The sequence below is a fragment of the Aythya marila genome, assembly GCF_965140915.1.
Source record: "Aythya marila genome assembly, chromosome: 3".
Classification (NCBI taxonomy): domain Eukaryota; kingdom Metazoa; phylum Chordata; class Aves; order Anseriformes; family Anatidae; genus Aythya; species Aythya marila.
The window spans coordinates 88,339,203-88,359,203 of record NC_139044.1 but is presented as its reverse complement, the minus strand read 5'-3'; the positions used below and the strand labels follow the sequence as shown (position 1 = coordinate 88,359,203).

Sequence of the window (20,001 nt, the reverse complement as noted above, 5' to 3'; positions counted from 1 at the left end):
TCATGCTAGAAGAATTCTGGCTTTCAAAACAGCCTGGCCTCTTGGGGAGTATTTTCTTGAGTAAAGAGCAGCTTTGGGTATGAAGTTAACCTCTGGGTGATTGCTTTTTTTTTTTTTTTTTTGTCTCCAGTAGTTTTTTTTTAATAGTGACCTCATCACCTCATCAGAAGGTAAACCTCATCCTGTGAAGTCGGACTTACCCTGAGAAAACGAGCGGCAGTTATAGCTAGACAATATAATTTTCTGGAAACATTTTTTTATTATTATTTTTCTTTACAAAATGCAAAATTCTCAAGGTAATATGCTTGGGCAAATTGCATCTTTAAAACTTGTAACAGCAGCAGAAGCATGATGCAGAAAAACAGTACAGTCACCAAGGATTTCTTCTGAGCTTTTAAAATAGATTCATGTGGTTTCCTTGAGTTTGTCCTGTTCAGGAGGCTATTAACTGAGATAGTGTTTCAAAATTCAATTTTTGATGATCCAGCTAGATAAACATTTGTGCCTTTTGGCCTTTTGTTTCAATGTAGATTTTAATTCAGTCATCCACAGACATAGAAAGGTGGGAAACAGACGTGTACAAGCTAAATCACAGAATCACAGAGTCACAGAATTTCTAGGTTGGAAGAGACCTCAAGATCATCGAGTCCAACCTCTGACCTAACACTAACAGTCCCCACTAAAACATATCCCTAAGCTCTACAATGTTCTTACATTCTTCACAAGCAATAGCGATAGTTAACGTTCATGCTGTGCTACCTCAAATTCTTTCCCTTACTTCCCAAGCTATGAGGAATCACAGCCTGTTTCTGCAGGCTAAATCTGCTGCCGCTTTTTGTTATTGATCTGTACAATTAGCTGGATCTTGCCCACACTGAACGAGTGCCCTATTGAGAATGTTAGGACTTGGAAGTTAATGCCAAAATCGGTAGCATGGGATTTTGTAACATTAATTTTTAATAGGGGAATTATAGGAAACATTTTTTCAGTTTGAAAGTCACAGCATGTAAACCAGAGTTGCTCAGCATTGAAGTCACTGTCACTGCTCTCTCCATCGCAGCGGCGTTAATCTTGCATTCTGTGCTGCTTGGTGCCTTGGGGGTTCTTCTTACAAGAATTCTCTCCATTTATGTCAGATCAATAGAAATAAGACAATTTAAAGAAATATTTGTAAAAAAGTTGTATGATAGCTATTTAAGATAGTGAGGTGTTTTTTTTTCCTGAATACTATCAGCGTATGCCTCTTAAATTATTTCAGTATTACATGAATACAGAAAAAAGTGAGAAGTTAATATTTTTAAACTATGCTATCTTACAGAATAATGAGAAAAAAGGAAAGTTCATTTTACGTATTCTGCACCATTTACTGTGTTTAGACATGCCTTTTATAAACCAGTTAATTGCACATCCTTGATTAATCAGTGTAGTAAGCTGTTACAAATAATCAGGAGAAATTGAGTTTTATTATGTTGCATGGTTTGTCGTTTTTTTTTTTTTTTTAATATTCATGCTTATTTAAGATACTCCTAAATATACCATAATTATTGTGCTGCTGGAAAGAAGCTCTAATACAATGAACCAGAATACAGCATCATTAATTGAATGGAAGGAAGGTAGCATTATGAAAGGAAGTGGTATCATCATAGAAGGAAGCTGTCATTAATTGAATGAGATGTGTGGGGCACTCATCTGATGTGCTTGGAGGTAAAGTAGGATATGCCAAAAGCTGCATATCTGTCTGCTTGTGAGGGGGAAACATTCTGTGAAGGATTTCTGTGAAGTTTTGAGAGCCTCATCATAGCATGAAATAGCATGAACGGTGTTGCATATGAGAGAGATGCGCTTGTGTCAGTGCTGTCTGGCGAGTACCAAAGCAGCATCGTTGGTCATAAATTGGAAAGCTGCATTTATGAAATTAAAAAAAGACATTTATAAGTACATAAATATCATTTGCATACATAAATACATGCTAATATTTATGGTATTGCTGCTATGTTAAGATCATGTTTAGGAGGTCTCCACTCAAAACGAAAATGTTTACAACCACTCGGGGCATGTGGCATTGTTAGCTTTCTGGCTTTCCACATTTCATTTTGAGAAGTATTATTTAGAAACAACCTTCCTATGAGTGATTTTTCACTTCTGCAAAGGTTTTAGCAGTAAACATCAGTTTAATAATGCAGTATATAACTCCACAACAATTTGGGATATAAACAATATTTCTGTCCCAGATTTTGTTTCAAGCGTTCGACTATTTTTCTCAGCTCTGCCTTTTTAATAATTTGGTGCAATAAATAATCATATGCATACTCAAAGTCCTCTCTCCTTTCCTTGCAAGTTTTAGTATGGCTGTCATAAATATATAGAGATGTATTAAAACACATGGCAGCTTAGTAGCAAAGGTCTTGTAAATAGCTTGCCCCATAGAAAATCAGCTTCAGAAACATAATGCGAAGTTTAAGAATAAATCTTCTTGCTGTGCCCTTGAATCTCTTCTGTTGGTCATTTCCACTGTTGGCAAAGCAAATTATACCACACATTAATGCTGTGTATTAAAGCTTTCATAACAAAAGGCAGCATGACTTGGAAAGTTTCAGAAACCAGCAAAATGTATACAGAAAAGCACTATAATGGTAAATCCTTTGCTTACTGAATATATCCTGGTAAATGGCTTTTGTTTCTACTAGCCAATTTAAATAAGACTTCCTAATCTGAAAGCAGAAGCAGCATCTGCTGTTGTGTAGCATGGCAGACAGCAGTTGGATATTACCTGTCACATTGTCATAGATGTAGAAAGAGCAAGTTTGGGACCACAGATAGGAACAGCAATGAAAACCAGCATCTACTGCGGTGGGGTTGTGCCACATCTTGTGCTTCACCTGCAGCTACTGGTAAGGATGAAGAGATGGGAGTACTTTTGATTAAAAGTGCTTTCCAAGCAACTTTGTGATCGTCTCCATAAGACTTCTGTTGGTTAAAGCTAGAAATTTCTCGAAATTTAAAGTGAGGAGAGAAATGAGAAAGTGCTTTCAAATCAATGGTCTGGTGCACTGCGGTTGAGAATACCCAACATGTGAACTATTGCACTGAAACACAAGTTTGTGTATGCCTGCATGCATATATTTAAATGAAGACACTCATATTGCTACAAATGGTAAACATGATTGAAAACACTTAGTTGTTTTTTTTTTTTACATTCTGAAATTTATCACATTCTGGAATCTTCTAGTTTCATTGTGGAAAAAATGCTTTACAAATCACTTTTTAATAGATACAAGCATTCCAACCATTGTGGTTTTGAAAAATTGGTAATACAGGATCTCATGTTATTCCAGAGTTGAACTATGTTGTAAACAGTAATTCAGAGTGGCTGGCTTCTGCACTGATACAGACAAGGAAATGCTCATTTTTAATGTAAAATTCAGTAAGAGGTCGAAAGTATGTACATTATCAAATAAAAGTCTTTGTGAATACGTATAGCTGTTAAAACAGCTTTAGATTGATCTGATGAAAACCTAAGTTTTCATAGTACTAACTTATAAGCAGGTTATTAAATACTTGAAAGAAAATGTGCTCTTGCAAATGTGTTCTTCCAATGAATGCTCAAACATATGAAATGTTTGTTTTACTAAATGACTATGTTTAAATTTAAAATTTAAAGTCTTACGTTAAACATTTTTACATTCAGGGAAACTGCACCACTTTGGAATGTAAGATTTTCTCTTTAATACACGTGTCTCACTGAGAAAATGAGAACGTTAAATTATTAATTCTAGACAAATCCTTTTGCGTGAAAATTATGCACTGTTCATTCCTAAATTTATCTGAAACAGTCAACTTTTGGGGAGATGTTTTTGGAACTGCCTGTCTGCAGAATGACCTTAAATGAATAGAACACTTGGCACTGCCAGAAGCTTGTTCCTTGTGTGCAAATACGTTTATCTGCACATATCTTAAAGCATGGGTGTGGATGAATGGTGGACCAGATTATTTGTACGGTGTCTGCTGGCTTCCAGTCATCAGAACAGAAATAAGGAAAGGAGATCTTCATAGCTAAGATGTAAGCAGGTTTGCCATGATCATAGATGACTTTGTGTAACTTTGGTTTTCAGAATTGTTGAAGTGGTAATCCTCCCAGCAAAGTCAAATCATGACACAGGAATTAACTGTGATGTGGCTACTGCAGTCCTGTCGTCATTGTTCAAGTCACTAACTTATTTAGTAGAGAAGATCTAATATGGCCAAGCCATTCCCATGGCCGTTTTGCCTCTGTGGAGTTCTTGGGTCTCTTAGTCCTTGCAGATATCATAGTTATCCTCACAGACTTTGGGGAGCTTAGGGCAATAAACACACATGCTGAGGTTCAGTTTCTGGAGAATGCTGCTCACTTGCATCCCTCCTGTATCCCTGCCTTGTAGGTATTTTGGTCTTATTACTGGGTCTGCGTGCCTTTGCTGGCGTGCACAATTTGGTCTGAATTTCCTATTGATAGGAAGTGGATTTGAGAATTAGCAAACAGGAATTAGGAACTATTAATGTTCCTGCTTGATACTGAATCAAGGCATAAAATCACGTTGTGTCTGAAGGAGTCACAAAAGCAAGCATACAGCTTTCAAAGAATTGCAACCCAGCACCCTTCCACTTGGTTGTTTCCTAATTCCCTGCATGAAAAAGGTGCAGTAAGTGCTTTAAAATATGCTGGGGGTTTTACATATACCACAGCCTGTTCTGTTGCAGTTTCTATAGCAGCTGTAGCCACGCCACATTTTCTGTACTTACAAAGACACAAAGGTTAGCATCTCTAAAGTAAGGCAAAAGATGGATATGGGTGGGTGGCGGTAACTTCAGACACATTCCACATTGCCAGATTTTAACATTTGTGACTTCAGTGTCAGCTTTTCAAACACACAGCAGTACCAGGCTGTGCTTTTAAAATAAATATTTACGAGCAGCGTGGCCAAAGGGGTGGGGGTGTCATGGATGGACGGTGGGCCATCGGAGTTTGAAGGCAGGCATCATTGAAACATGAAGACATCTTGTGGGGATATTTCGGACGGACTGTTTCCGATGCATTGACTTCTAATACGAGTTAACAGCTAAAAATCTTGTCAGCTCTTCTGTGATAGCCTAGAAACCACTTGAGTGAGGAAACTGATGAAGTGTCTGGTGATGCCTTCAGGCTTCTTCTAACTTGTCAGCATCCTGGGCTACTGGGAGCAGTAGTCTCCAGCTGCTGGCACTGCAGCAAGTTTTCATGTGACTGAACAAAATAATGAAAAATGAGAATATTCTTCATGCAAGGTGACAGATTTTACTATATTCAGCCAGTTATTCGTGTTTCTAAAAAAAAAATAGAGGAGCAAAAGGAGATCTTATTTCTAACTACTAAACTTACTCTTTTATTCTATTCTGTCTTTAATAAAACAAAATGCCAATTCATTTGTGATTGTTTTCCAGATGGGAAAGAATGCTGCAGTTATTTAAGAGATGGACTTGTATTATTTTAAATAAGTGTTGGAAGCCTCTTATGATTTGCTTTTAATTAAACATTGCATTTCAACCATGCTCTTCACTAATCAGACTGCTTCTGTGCTTTTATTAGAGTTGTAGAAATTTTAATATACCAAAACCTCACATCTCCCTTCTGCCTTACGTATTTCTCTGTGGTAGCAAGGCATATGCTTTGTGTGTTATCACGAGATTGCTAATGCTGATATTCCAATGATAGACCTCTGCTCTGGAAATAGATCTTTTCACTGTGCTTGATAATTTTCATGGTTGTAGGATATTGGAAAAAAAGGCCATACATTGTAGTAAAAAGGAGCAAGTGACTGTTTTTTCTTAAATAAATATTAACTGTTTTTGAAGGTTCTTGAAGTTTTTTAAGTTTAAAAATGGTGATCTGTAGTCTGTGTTTTAAATTTGGAATATATTACTGAGAGTCTGTAAGTGTTTCAGAAGTTTCTGGTAGATATATTTGAAGTTAGCTACCTGTGTGTAATTGTATGACTTCAAAAAAAAATCCTTTAATTAGAACTCTACGTAAATTAAAATTTGCTTTACAGAAACTTACTCTGAATAATGAGAACAGTCTTATCTTAGGAATTGAATACATATTTGATGGCAGTGGGGAGGATGGGCAGCTTTAATTATTTTTTAATTATTTATTACCCATTAAAATATTAACAATTTTCACTTCAAATGCAATTCCATTGTCTTTTTAAGATGGTCCAGCTGAAGCATCTGTTACAAATGGAGGCACTGCTACTGCCGCAGCATTGAACGATGACCTGGATATCTTCGGTCCGATGATCTCTAATCCTTTACCAGCAGCTGCTGTATCTCCTGCTCAGGTAAAATTTATTTGGCCATATGTGTGCCTCAATTTGTGTGTTGGTGCGCATAGTTTCTTTCCAGGAGTTGTTCTCATGGAGATTCAGAGAGAAGGAATGTGTCTGTTTGCAGCTGGAGACTCTAGCCATAGTGACTACATTTTTCACACTTCTTCAGGCTTCCCTGCGCTTGGATATAGAACTAAGAGGGATATTTAGGAAACGCTACAGCAGATGCTTCTGTCTTAAAGCTGCTGACAAATTGGGGTCTCAAGCATCATACCCAAAATCAAGAATGGATACCAAGAAAAACTAATACTGCTTCCTGGACTGATCTGTCTTTTTCTCATCTTGGAACTTGTGTGTCCCTCCTTCCTCAAGGAAGGGGTGGCATGAAACCCCTACACCTGGCCTCCTCCCTGTCATAGCACCATGACAGTTTGAAAGAGACCCCATTGCCTTGCCTGCCGTAGCTGGGAAAGGCAGCTTTGGGATGCCCAAAGAAAGCACTTCATGCTGCAGCTCCATCAAAGTAGCTTTCAGCCTCAGAGAACAAAGTGCTGGTGCTGAACGTGGCAGGTACAGATGAGAATGCACACGGGATGACTTCCTTACCCAAAGTGGCTTCTGACAGGGAGGTTTTGCCCCATCTATGGAGACCTTTTAAGGTTATTTGGAGGCTTCTGCTTGCAGAAGGCTTTCTGCCTGACTCAGCTGAAGCAGGAAGGCCGTCTGTATGTATTCTTGAATTTATGCTTTGGGACCTATGATCCGTACTTACTTTTCCTTCCCCAGTAGTTCTGATCATATATAAACTGGAAGGAATGGTGATGGAAAGTAATTGTGAGTGGACTGGCCTATCGTAATTTTGTTCCCAAATGATCCGTTTATCACTGTGGTCACCTCAAAGCCTTGAGGAGCAATTGCTGTTGTCACAAGGTTTGATTGTAATTGTTATTCTATATATTTTGCTCTCCCCTCATCTAGTTGTTGCTGAGGGCTGGCTTTCTGAAAAATGCTGGGTAGGGTTTTAGAGCCTGAAATCACGCTTCTTTTTCAGCATAAAAACTACAGATAAGGCAGGCTTCCCAGCATGCCTTCAGCCAGCTGTAAATGGTGAGAGATGAGTGGTTTGGATGTGTTAGCTCAGACTGCAAAGGAAATTGTTGGTATGGATTTTCTTGGCTCTTGTGGATGTCTGTGTTCAAAGTACCAGAAAGGACGATATCTAAGTGCACGCTGTCTGCTATTCTACCGCCTTATGTCAAAATTGATCTAGATAAACCTACCTGTAGAGCTAGATGGGAAAAGCAGGAGCCCATTTCCAGCTTCACTGAGCTGTTTAATGTATCCAATTTTGGTGTAGATTGGGTAAATTGAAATCTAGAATCATGCAGTTTCCACTCAACCCCATAATAAACAGACCAGCAATAGTAGCACGTGTAATAGGAAGGGCTGACTTGTGTTTTTCCCCTTTTCCTGCCTTTCTGATGCTGGAAATGATTTCCCCTATATGTAGTTATTGTCTGCACAGGAGAAAAGATTTTTGGGGTACAATTAACATTGCCCAATCAGTCTTTTCAGGGAGCTTTCAGAATTGCAGCTTTCTCTTGATTCCATTCCGTGAGCAAGCGGTGAGATCCGCTGGTTAAACAAGTGATGTAGCTGCGGAGTTCAGGAAGCCAAAAAGAAGGCTAAATGCTTAAGAATGAGAAAAAGTTAAGTGAAGGGTGATTATCTGGATGGTGATGATTTCTGAAGCGTTAAATAATGGGGTGGCTGCTACAGCATATTGAATAAAACGTATTAGCAGTTAAAGGTAAGAAAGTGCATTTCTGTGATAAAGATTGTTCTGATATTTATAGTTTATCTGTGATTGTGCTAGTTTGTAGACCAAGGATAGCACTTATTAAATAGATTACAAAGTAGTAAAAAGGAAAATATTCTCAATATCTGCTAAGTATCAACTTGTTTGTATCCTGGGAAGCGTGGCTATATTTACTTGCAGTTAACAAACCAGTCCAGATTTTTAGTGATAATTTGCTTTTTTCTGAGAGCCATAATCAGGAGCAGCAAATAGAACTTTTATCAAATAAATGGCCCTTATGGCATCTTGCAAGATTTAATTCTTGGTTGTCTTCCATTTTTAATCAGTAGTCTCAAAGAAAATGTGATATAAACAGATAATTTCCCTAGATTAGAGACAGGGAAATGGTAGGTAGCAGAGGATGGGTTTCTGGTGCTGATTAAATGGCTTGCTTGGTAAAGTGAATATTCCATTTTCCTTTAGGTCTAAAAAGGCCTTGCAGGTCTTGGATGTTTGGATGGTGGTATCTAGTTTGGGCACTGATTCTGGAAAGGACTTGAGGGTGCCTCTCATTTGGCAGCAGGATGGGTATTTTGCAACATGGATAAAAGTTGGATGGGATTCAGGGACCCTAAAAGTTGGATGGGATTCAAGGAAGTGTCAGGAAAATACTGGAGGCTGGAAACTATGCTTTGTTATGAGATTTTAAGGATTCTCTCTGTTTAATGTACTGAAGCAAAGAGGTGGTGTGATTATGTTCTGTAATTATTTTGTATGAGACTGCAAATGGGAAGGTGGACATGGAGTCCAGTAGCTGAGTAACCCTACTGTGCAGTTCCTACATTTGGAATTGGAAAATTCAGAGTAGAAATCTGTGGCCAATTCTGAAGTTGGGATGAGTAGCACTTGTTTGAATATCTAATAATAGAATGAACTGACTTCAAAAACTGAAGGTAGAAGAAGGGATCAAATGCAAAATAATGTGGCTTACATTCTCACCCAGATTTGTTGTGGTGTTCTGCACAGGTGTTTCTGAGATAGCACAGCAGGGTTTGTGGGCATCAAAAGAGAAGGAAATATAACTTCTGTTCCTCAGACTGATTTGCAGGAGCAACATACGCTCGTTCATTATTCACAGGATTGCTTTTCTTTTCCAATCTAACCTTTAAGATAGGACTTAGTATTCAATGAGTATTTTTATGGCACTGCAGAGCCCAGAAGTGTACTGTTTGAGTGTTTTATTATGAGAACAGAACAGTGTGATGTCTGAAGAACTTAGGATTTGTTGTGACAGTCGACATGGCCAAGACATGATTTTAAATGAAAACAAAAGCATTTATTTATTTTTTGTTCTCAACCATTACTTCAGTATACAGTGTTTTATAGACTTTTACTCTCCTTTCAGATGCGTCTTTATTATAGTTTCCATAAAAACTAAAAATATTTCTTCCTACTTCTCTATGTAGCTGGATATTAAAAAAAACAAAACACAAACAACAGGTGATTTTGTGAAATGCACAATATGGGAATGGGTAACTTTTTTTCTAGAAATTTGCTGACTAGCAAATTCAAGAGGGTTTCAGTTAGCTTAACCAGCTCCAACTATAAAGCTAGATAAAAGGCATTTGCTATAAAATTTACCAATTATGCAGTATTCGTGGACAGAAAAAGAAAAAATGACATTTTGTACGGTTAGTGACACTTTGTAATGTGAAGTGAGCATAGCTGAATTATAATTATTAGTACAAGGTTTTTTGTTGCCAAACATTGGATGGGAATTGAACAACGATCTATCACTCTTAGTTGTAATTAAGCAATTTCCTAAATTGTTTTAGCCAGATTGTAATTTCAGATTTTGTATGGGAATATCCTCCAGCAAAAATGTGATCCTCAGTCTTTGCAGAAACTTGTAGCATGGGGGAGATGTGGAGAACTGTAGGTAGTAAGTTAAAAAGTATTAATTCACTGAAACACTTCACATGCATCTTTAATTGAGCAAAATACTAAAATCCACTGAAATTACACTTTGGATTTTTGTGTGCCTGTTTTGGATCATATTGGGAACTGAGAATTGGAGCAAGGGCTATCAAAAATTGTTTTTGTAGAGATGCTATGTGTTCTTCATGAGTGTTTGAAGGCAAACTTTAAACTAGTGATGTGGTTTAGATAACTACGCATTCTCAAATACTCGTTTTTCCCTGAGACCAGATGTATGCACATACTGTGGCTGCTATCAATCAGCCCACAAGCTTTAACTTTTTAACAAAAGTTGTGGTAATGATGATGTGTCGTAGTCCTTGTTTTTTTCTGGACAGAAAATGACTTACTCAGAAACTTGCTTTAAGGTGAATGTTCTTTGTGTGAGGCCTTACTGGGGAGCTATTTAGTTCTGTTATATTATGATCTGCTGGACTGCTTGTGGCTTCTGCTCATGTTTATTTTATCCCTCTAGATTTTGAGGTAATCTGAAAGATAAGTTTATTGCTTCATCTGAACGTGGGGGACGTGGAGTGACTCTTCACTGTGACTATAATTAATTACTACCAAACTTACCAAATTCTGTCTCTAACTGTAGAAAGTTGTCTTATTTCCTTTCCTAATCACTAGTCTGCTGTACTTGACCAGTTTATCATCGTTGATACAATCTGTGGTGTCTGGTGATGACTGGCAGTGTTCAGTGGCAGGCTGGACTTGGGGTTCACACTGAAGCTTCTTACTCAGGCAGTCGCTGTGTGTTTACATATGGTAGGCAGAGCTGAAATCCTGCGTAATTATTGTCTGTATCCACAAATTGAAGCTATTCGGATCTCTAGTCTGTGTTTGGGAAGTTGGTCACTGGGAATTCTTCAGCACCGTGCTGCTCCTGGCCCTTCTTCAGCAAATTGTTTAGATGCAGTGTCAGTGATCAGATTACGGAACATAGAAGTGGTCAAATGATCTTTAAATTATTGAATTATCTGTTTTGGTGCCAATAGCTGTTTGTTTATCTCACAAAGAAGCTTAAGAGGATTTCTGCACAGTTTAGTATAAACTAACATTGGTTAGCGCTGGTCCTAAGTTCATTTTTTTTATATGTGTGTTCATGTTGTGGTAATTCAAATATTGCTGGAAGCATTGATGCACAAGATTTGAATCATTTTGAGGTCATGGAATCGTAGAAGCATTGAGGTTGGAAAAGACCTCCAAGATCATCTGGCCCAACCATCACCCTACTACCAATGTCCCTAAGCACCATGTCCAACCTTTCCTTGAACACCCCCAGGGACGGTGACTCCACCACCTCCCTGGGCAACCCGTCCCAGTGCCTGACTGCTCTTTCTGAGCAGAAATGTCTCCTCATTTTCAACCTAAACCTCCCCTGGAGCAACTTGAGGCCATTCCCTCTTGTCCTATCACTAGTTCTCTATGAGAAGAGGCCGACCCCCAGCTCCCCACAGCTTCCTTTCAAGTAGTTGCAGAGAGCGATAAGGTCTCCCCTGAGCCCCCTTTTCTCCAGGCTGAACAACCCCATTTCCCTCAGCTGCTTCTCACAGGACTTGTGCTCCAGGCCCTTCACCAGCTTCATAGCCCTGCTCTGGACACGCTCCAGGGCCTCCATGTCTTTCTTGTAGTGAGGGGCCTAAAACTGAACACAGGACTCAAGGTGCGGCCTCACCAGAGCAGAGTACAGGGGGACAGTCACCTCCCTGGTCCTGCTGGCCACACTATTTCTGATACAAGCCAGGATGCCGTTGGTTTTCTTGGCCACCTGGGCACACTGCCGTCTCATGTTCTCCCAAGTGTTGTATTTCTGTTCTTCGGTGTTGGCCTTTTTCAGTTTTAAACTCTTGAAACTTCTGATACAAGTCTCAATTGTTCTTGTGTTGAGTAGCAAGAACGTGCCCTCTTTTATTATATTCTTGATGAAAAAGATTGCTTCAAGCTACATACAGAAATTCCTTAGTTTACCTTTCTCCTGTTTTAACTACTCTTGTGCTTCTTTAGTTTTATGTTTAAAGAATGCAGTGCTTCAGAGAAGACCGTGAAGTCTGCAGTAGGGTGACATCTCTTCTTCCTGGGGAACTGGCAGAACAGTGGATGCTTGTAATGTTGCAATCTTTGTGGTTTTAGTTGAATTACACTTTCTTCCTCGTCTGTGATAGACAAACCAGAATCGTGACCCAGGTTCCCCTCTGTTTCCTGAAGACATGGCCCAGCTGAAGAGGCTTGACAGGGAATGAAGAGTAGAAGGTGCTTGTTCTTGGACCTCTCTGCATGCTGAAAATTTGTAGGCGTTATGAAGCGTCTCCAGCCTATACTTCGCAGTATACTACTACTACTTTTTTACTTTCTCTTCAGTAACTTTACATTCTGGGCCGTGATGAGTAAAAATGTACATAATTCAGTGCAGAAGCTATACCAGACTAATGAATTGTTGAAGAAGAGCTGGAATTTAGATGTGATGGATGTTATTACAGTAACAGGATCTGCATCACTCTGCGCCTGGGGGAAGAGAAGGAACTAAGGAACTCCTTATATAAGTCTGTATCTTGGCGTGCTTTTGAAAGCTGTCTTATTAGTATGCATGCTGTACAGTTCGGAGTGGAGGTAACAGTGCTAAGAAGCTTACAGTCTAAGGGAGAAATAATGTAGATGTGCAAGATTCTGTGAAAATAGCCACGTGCAATTTGTGTAGCCAGATGGTAAAGCGATGGATGGATTCAGCTACCAGATTTGTGGTCCTGACACATTTGACAGATACTTTATGGTGAAAATTTCCCTTGCTTAGGTGTTACCTTTACAGGTAATAAATAAGCTGTCAATAACTAAACCAACTTACATTTGAACGTGACGCACATTTGAGATAACTGCTAGTAGTTCAGATAAATTGTGCTGTATTAAACAGCTCAGCAGTGTTATTTCTTAACCACCTGACAAGTGTTTAGTTTTGATACAGCGACTGAGAGTACTGCACGTAGCCTGTCTTGAAGGCCTGATACTATATGTATTCAAGACATGCTTATCTAGAGGCCTTGGAGAGCATGAGAATGTTAGGTATGTGAAAATGATCTCAATGTTTTTTTAACTTGAATGCCACCTGCTGTTTTCTTGCCATGTATTTTGCATTATCTTCCATCTATTTAGCTGTTGAACACTTAGGGCAGTGGTTGTTCAGTGCCTTTGGCTCCTCTTACAATCTTCCCCAAACAAACTGAAGGAACAGACGTTCATTGAACATTCATTTCAAATGTAGCAGCTGATCAGTCCCCATGGTCTTTAGCTGTCTCTTCTCTTTTGTGCACACATGTATGATTTGCTTTATTTCACTAAAGCATCTCCAGGTAGCAATATTTCATGTATCTGGAGACGATTTTAACCTGAGGTCATCCCAGATGAGAACAGTTTATCTCTGATGCTATTGTTTATTTAAAACCAAACTAAAATGCACATGAAAACAAACAAAAACCAGAAAAAACACAGATACTACTGTTCTCCCTCCTAGAAAAAAGCAAACCTTTTCCTTACTGCAGCATGAGTGGCAGAGAAGAAGATGCCTCTGTTAACTCACCTCTGCTATTAAAATATCTTTCTCCAGTATGCTGAGCATGGCTGTTGTACAGGGGCTATCGTATGCAATAAGAGGAGAACATCTAATAATTTGGTAACGGGAGAACATACAATAATTCGGTAATGGGACTTCCTGCGTGGATGCATGGGAAACAGGTGCAACTATTTAGGGTGGACTTTTACCTGAATACATCATTTAAATTCATCTCTGGTATTTTCAAAGAGGGTCACACCAGCCTGACAAATAATGCTCTCAGATTGAGAGGACTTCCTACTGCCCATTACAAAACTCTTATTTTGGCTTTGCAATCACAATTTGTTGTCAGTTACAAGCAGGAGGCACCAGCTTTATTAATATGTGCTGAAGGAAGTTGATAATTTAAGTACGTGTCGGCCAGAGAGATGATTTCATGGGAGTTAAACAGTTCCCGGTCTTTTTCTGTCTTCTTTCCCCTTTGTAGTGCCATCATCCTACTCTTTGTAGGATGGCTTCCATGGGGTCTCAGTTTGACTTTTGCCCAAATTGACTATTGTATAAATGCAGGGTTTTCAGTTGCCAAAGAGTTCCCATTACTTACTCTCTGCCCTTCCTACAGTAGTCTTGGAGATACTGCCCATCAATCATCCGAATCCACACTTTTTCTCCCTATGGTTTCTGACCAATTTAGTTGGTATCACTTTTTTTTTTCCCCTAATTTATAACACTGCCTTATCCTATAGCTTTTTAACACTGCAGCAGTCAGATACGCTTTTTGAGGCTGTGTACCCAATGCTCATATTGCAGTGTTGGTACAAATCCAGTGTCAGTATGTGTAGGGGAGTTTTCAGGGCCTGCCAGCAAAGCCAGGAAAGCATCGAGGTTGTTGCTCCAAGGGAGAATACAGATGTCTTACAGCAGCTGCTTGTTTTGGGGTGGCATCTTGTCCTACAGGCATTGATGTGGGATGATGGTGAAGAAGGAGATGGACCTGACTGCAAATCCAGTCCATTTGTTATGGTACTGCAAGTAGGTTTTTGTGTTTTGTAGAAAAGGGTTGAAAAATCGCATAGGTTCTGGCATCAGGCAGATGTATGCTAACTGGGTGGCGTTGTTTGGCTGGACCATAACTTAAATACGTGCTGTGATCCTGGCTTTCTTGCAGTGTGCATACAGTTGATTTGTACAGTTCCCACTGCTAACAGAATGAGTTGGTTTAAGAAATTTAATGGGAATGCAGCGTATTGCCTTGTTACCTAAGCAAACTCTGGTATGGAAGTGTGTGTGTTAACAGCAAAGTAACATAACTGACAGACACTTGGAGGAAATTTGTTTATAAAACACTTGGTGCAAGAGCAATAAAAAGCCTGACAGCCTGAGTGTGGTTTAGGTTTTCAGTCCTGGGCTACAGTAAGCTTCAGATAATTAAGCTTTCTCAATAACTCAAATGTGCTTAAAGAACTAAAAGCTAATTACGTTGTATTTTAGAACTTGTATTAGTTTATCAACTGAAATTTTATTTCTGCCTTTTCTCCAAAAAATACGATCCTCTTAGCTGGAGTATATTCTAAAACACTGAATCTTTTGTTAGCTCCTCTCTAATTTATTCTATGAGAGGATTAATGAGATGTGAATTGTAATCTCCTTATTGATTTCCTAATTATTTTTCATAATCTAGCTAGAGCTTGTGATTTATGCTGCTCGCTGATAAAAAATAATAATAATGTAGGAGCACCAAGAGTGAATAACCTGTATGTGTAATCCCTGGTGTTGGTCTGGGTTTTAGTCTTGTTTCATAACCTGTCTGGGTGGTGTTCTTGCCATACCGCATGTACTGCTGTCTTGCTTTTCAAAGCCTCATTTAATTTAATCTCTACAAATGAACTGGTTTTCATGTTGTTAAGGGATGAGGGTGTGCAGTAAATATTTAATGTAACAACTTCTGCTGCTTTCCTTCAGTAGTCTGTCTTGACCTTTATTTCCCAGAGCGCTTCCACTAAACCAGCAGCTGCCACCTTGTCTGCAGCATCTGGGGATCTTGATCTGTTCACTGAGCAAACAACAAAATCAGAAGAGTCAGCAAAGAAACAGCTCTCCAAAGACTCCATCTTATCGCTGTATGGCACAGGAACCATGCAGCAGCAGAATGCACCAGGTAAATCATGTTGTGACCGTTTCTAATGCAATCCTATTTTAAGCTTTACTTGGAATGCAATAATCTCCTACGAGTGTACAACCAAGGTGGGGTATTCTGCTGCCTCTCTTCAAATGAGGAATTCTGTTTTTACCATTTACAAGCAATGGGAAAATTACTGAAACATGAATATTGAAGCTGCAGAACACAATAGTGTGATTGTAATGTATTTATAGCTGTTGAAATTACCAAGTATGCATTTGACTGAAAGATTTGTGAATTCAGCTTCTGCCATCTAATTCTGCCAGGATGAGTGCAGAGCTGTCATGTTTTGATTTTGGCTATATTTGTGTGAAACCAAAGACTTCTAGTACAGCAATTGAAAGATTCTCACTGATCACAGGCATTTGCCAAACTCTTTTGGGCAGTTATTTTGTGGTGGTGAGTCCCTTTCCTTTGACAGATTTTAAGCAACTTCCTACTTTTAAAGAAAGTAAATTAACAGCGCTGACATACAACTGGATAAAGTTATCCTTGAAAATTATTTTGATGTGTTTCCAACTTTGGGGCACGTGGGTTGAAAATCACAAAACACTTTTTCTGAAATCTTCCCTTCTCTGATACAGGTATGTTCATGGGCTCGTCCTCTATGCCATTTACCACACAACCATCAACTCACTTTCAAGGTTTTCCAGCCATGGGAGTTCCTGTGCCTGCAGCAACTGGAATGATGGGAAGCATGATGGGACAATCGGTGCCAGTCATGGGACAGAGCACGGGTGTGATGGTAGGAATGGGAATGCCCAATGGATTTACTGGTACTGCACAAACTGGTGTGATGGGACTTCCTCAGAATGTCGTTGGACCTCAAGGTGGAATGGTGGGACAAATGGTTACTCCACAAAATAAGTATGGATTGCAACAAAATCAACAAGCTCAATGGAACCTCACTCAGGTAAACGCTCCCTGTTCCCAAATAAGGATGATTTAAAAAAAAAAAAAAAGATGCTGCTTTTCTGATACAAACTGTTGAGCTGTAGGAAGACAGCTGCAGTGGAGCTGAGTTACAGATTGCTGGACTATGAGTTGCTCAGACACACAGGGAAAAAAAATCCACAATGAAATAAATTAAAGATAACTAATAAATAAGCACAGAATAAACTTTGCCAAGGGAGACCAAACTCAGCTTTCTGCTACTGTAGCTAGTCTCAGCCCATTGTCTGAATTAGGTTAAATAAAATAATAACCTACTAGCTTCACTGTAATCATGCCATACTGAAGTGTAAACACAGCAGTATAGCTAAAAGCAGAATTTAATTGCTTGAGGATGGCTATTAACAGTTAATACTTTAATTTACAGACTTCAGGATAAATTGCAGTGGAATGTGCACGGCTTTACACTGCGATATTCTACTGTACATAATTTGCTTAGATCCATGTTACTTATCTGTAGTATTTCCATGCTGTTTTTTATTTCTTAAACATGTTCAAAGGGTTCTCTAAGTGTCAGTATACACTTAGTACTATATTTATACAGTGTCCAATTAAACATCTTAAAATCATGTAGTTGAAAGCTTTTTTTTTTAAATAAACGATTCCCTAAGAGATCAATATGGATGATAGTAACTCTTTTTTTTTTCATATGTTTTTAATGAGAAGAACAATACAATATTTACATGCTGCTTACTCTAGTGATTCATGGAATGAACCTTAATGACTTATGTAGATTTATGTATATAAAGTCCTGCAGTATGAACAGTTATGAAGGTAAGCAGTATTTCTTACAGGAATAAAATAGGCCTTATTTAAAAATAGAGGCTGTCATTCGGCTTCAAAAATTACTTTTTAAAATGTGAGAATTCCAGAATTTCAAATGAAAAAATCCTCTATGGTCTTACTGTTAACAACTGTATCTTTTTTTTTAAGATACCTGACTTTAAAAAAGCCCCATATCAGCTTTGACATAAAAATCATGCTTTTTATCAAATATATATTAAAAGTTGGCTCACAGGACAAGCTCCTACCTATTTCTGCACTACTTGCACACCAGATAATAATATCAGTATGCTCATATTCAGCAATTTGTAGGGGAACTGTGTTTCAGTTAAAAGGGGAAGAGCTTGCTTTACTTACCAGAATAGCTTGCTTTATATAGTTTGCTTCTTAAGAATTCTGCTCAAGAAGAGATTAACAATTAGGTGAGATGTTCTCATCAGCATTTTTTAATTTCCATGTTCAGTGATTGGTCAGTCATTTTTGTGGATAAAAGTGTGAAAGCACACAGTACTGAATTTTACCCTGAAATACTAGCTTGCAGTTCATTTAACAACTTCTTTCACCAGTTTTTCACAATTTCCTTTTGTATACTGGTGTTGCATGGTTTTGTTTACATGAACTCTGAAATTTTACCTAATGCAGTCTCTTACTTTAATCTGATGCTGCTTAGCCAACATCCCTGTTCGTTGCTTCTGATTATTATTTGCTGTCTTGCTCTCAAACTATTAAGAGGGGACATCTTTACTCTGTCTATATGGTTAAGTTTTGAGCTTGTCAATAAGTGTTTTTTAGAAGGTAAGAGGTTTTTAAAGGTTTTTATATTGGGTGCTGAAAATTACACCAAATAGCTAATAGTTTTAGAAAGTAGAAGTATTTTTTGCACTGTCCTTAAGATGAATGTGCTTGATTTTGAACTGTTTCCCACCTGTAGTTACCTTTCTTAATTTCAGGTGAACCATTTGTTTTAAAGTAGTTAGGGTATCTTGAGTTGCTTCTTTAGCAAAAACGCTTAGATTTAGACAACACTCAAGTTAATAAATCTGTATCTTTTTTGGCCAGCTAAATGGACAATTTATATAAAAAAGCGTAGTCAAGATTTTGAGGTCTCCAAAGAAATACTGCTGAAACAAAAACCATGTGGAGTTGCAAATGTAGATAAGGCTATGCTACCTGCTTTGGTGTTTCCTTATTGCAGTTGCCAACATTTTGTTGGTTAGCTTTGAAACTTCAGGCTGTTACCAACTGCAACACATCAGATTTCGTTGTCACATGCTCTGTGAATTCACCAGCAGAATGTTTGTAGGCTTGTCATGGACACCAAGTGCTACAGCCAGCCAACCTATGTATAATGATGATCACTTGAGCAGAAACTGGTTCCCGACAAGCTGGTCCCTTGAAAAATGTTCAGAAGCTTATCTTGAGTCAATATTTAATAAGAAATATTAAAGTTAGGAAAATATAATTTAACTGGGTTGCTAATTTAGGAGGCATTACTGCTTTTTGGCTAATAGTGTGTTGTTTCTCAGCACCAGTACTAACAAGACTTGTGTATGCTTCACAGATGAATCAGCAAATGGCCGGGATGAATCTCAGTAGTTCCAGCAATGTGATGGGCTTTGGCCAGCCCCCCAGCACAGTGGCAGGATGGACTGGAAGCTCCTCTGGTCAGACTCTGAGCACACAACTGTGGAAATGAAAGTTGCAATAGAAGTTTCCTCCAGAACAGCCACCTAACATTCCTTGTTCAAATTCATTTACTTTTGCTGTTCTCTCCATGTACATACTCTTTTTCTTTTTCCCAAGCTGTTCAGATTAAGAATATAACTGACTGACCGTGTTGTGGTCTATATTGATTTAAATTTGATGTAGTGAAAAGCAGATCAAGAATACATTTATATATCATTGGCAGCGTTTTCATACAATGCATATGATTTCATAGACCATGTATTTAAGAAGCTGCTTAACCACATACTGATTTTTTTCCCTCAAAATTCTAGATCAAATGTTTGCATATAAGGGATGTAGCTATCATGTTAGTAATATCCAAAAATATAAACCCTGACCCCACCCCCCCAAAAAAAATTACCCAGTAATCCTGTAGAAGGTACTGTATGAACAAATGTTTAATCATATATAAATAGAATGTAAATGTATCACTGAGCAATGTTTTCTAGTGTATCAAAGAAATTTTGTTTCATCATACATTTCACTGTGATGTTATTATGGTGTGCATAACAGGGAATATGGTTATTGAAAGAAAGATAAACCTGGATGTTACTGTAGTTCTACAAATTAATAGTTTATTCTTTTAAAAAATGAGCATTTGATCCATTTGAGTTTCCTGTGATGAAGTACCCAATCTGGCTCACGAGGCATGTACACAGTATTAATGCTGAGAACTAGTGGCACAACATGTATACAAGGTAAC

The 20,001-nt window shown here is 38.4% G+C and overlaps 1 protein-coding gene across 4 annotated transcripts in view; it reads left to right on the top strand.

Annotated features, from left to right (window-relative positions):
- Positions 1 to 19,987, top strand: part of SMAP1 (small ArfGAP 1) — an 83,235-nt gene extending 63,248 nt beyond the window's left edge. For 2 of the 4 annotated variants that reach the window (XM_082756366.1, XM_082756367.1), the window contains 5 exons: positions 6,226 to 6,353; positions 14,618 to 14,692; positions 15,650 to 15,818; positions 16,424 to 16,752; positions 19,135 to 19,987. In XM_082756366.1, coding sequence (XP_082612492.1) covers positions 6,226 to 6,353; positions 14,618 to 14,692; positions 15,650 to 15,818; positions 16,424 to 16,752; positions 19,135 to 19,269 — 836 coding nt within the window. In that variant the 3' untranslated portion in view covers positions 19,270 to 19,987. The remainder of the gene's footprint in view (positions 1 to 6,225; positions 6,354 to 14,617; positions 14,693 to 15,649; positions 15,819 to 16,423; positions 16,753 to 19,134) is intronic. The other 2 variants (XM_082756368.1, XM_082756369.1) reach the window with 1 other exon arrangement.
- Positions 19,988 to 20,001: the final 14 nt, after the last annotated feature.